This window comes from Perkinsus marinus, assembly GCF_000006405.1.
Source record: "Perkinsus marinus ATCC 50983 genomic scaffold scf_1104296973874, whole genome shotgun sequence".
NCBI classification, from domain to species: Eukaryota; Perkinsozoa; order Perkinsida; family Perkinsidae; genus Perkinsus; species Perkinsus marinus.
The window spans coordinates 1-1,063 of NW_003201281.1; the positions used below are offsets into that span (position 1 = coordinate 1).

Sequence of the window (1,063 nt, forward strand, 5' to 3'; positions counted from 1 at the left end):
ATGAACGTTGTTGAGGGGCCTTCACTCTCGCAGAGTTTTGATGCGACCACCGCCGATAAGCTGCTTCTTCGCAAACTCGTCCTTGAGCATATCGACATAGTCCTCAAAGGTCCCTTCGAAAACAGTAACACTACCTGAAAATGATGCAACACTGACCACCCCAAGCAGCAACAATGACTGCTGACCAGGTCTCCAACCAGTTTTGGACGAGGCATCCTTCTTGCCAGGCATGACCACCCACAGCTCATCAGCTACCATGCTTACCAGACGCTCGTCGTGGGATACCAGAACGACACCACCTTCGAACCTAAAGAGGCGTTGCTGTATCACAGAGAGAAGGTACTTCGGTATTCACCTATTCAGGGCGAGGGCAAGGCCTTCAATAGTCTCCAAATCTAAATGGTTCGTGGGCTCATCCATAAGCAGCAGGTGAGGGTGCTTATAGGCGATTTGGGCAAAGATGACTCGAGACTTCTGACCTGAGGAGCCAGTGGATGCTCTTCGCGATAGGCACATGCTCAACTATACGACGATAATAACAGAATTTTGAGGGTATTTTAATGGTTTCGTACCCCCTCGATCAGAGTGATCTGAAAACATTCGTAATCCACAAGAAGAATGCCAAGCTCAAGAAGCGGAGCATACATTCCAACACTGCTCCATCCTAGAAAGCCGATCTCACCTCCACTCAGCGTCTCGATAGGCTGCAGGGCCAAGTCGCCAGCTAGACCGAAGTGACCTGATGCAAGGACCAAGGATAAAAGTATATACTCATTGGTGTTATGTTCAGATGACTATAACGGCGAGAGGCTCACAGACATAATCACAATACTCAAACAAACAAGACTCAAGCAAGCGCTTTAAACTGATCATTTTGATCATATTCCGTCACCCTTCGTTGACAGAATGCTGCATCAGAATATTGTACGGCACTTTGACCGCGAAACCTACCCAGATATTTCCGGCAGTTCTCAATGGAGATCTCGGGGTCCACTCTCCGCATAGTAGTGACTGCATTAACAGACAAGTCTAGTGCATCAACGTGATGCTGAGTGAACCTATT

General features: G+C 48.0%; 1 protein-coding gene across 1 annotated transcript; it reads right to left on the reverse strand.

Annotated features, from left to right (window-relative positions):
- Window positions 1–21: 21 nt before the first annotated feature.
- Pmar_PMAR027660 (Phosphate import ATP-binding protein pstB, putative) lies at window positions 22–1,003 on the reverse strand (the record flags this gene model as incomplete). Its single annotated transcript, XM_002765969.1, has 5 exons — window positions 22–134; window positions 225–307; window positions 356–479; window positions 683–739; window positions 952–1,003. 5 exons carry the CDS (start codon window positions 1,001–1,003, stop codon window positions 22–24), a joined length of 429 nt encoding a protein of 142 aa, XP_002766015.1.
- Between the last annotated feature and the right edge of the window lie 60 nt (window positions 1,004–1,063).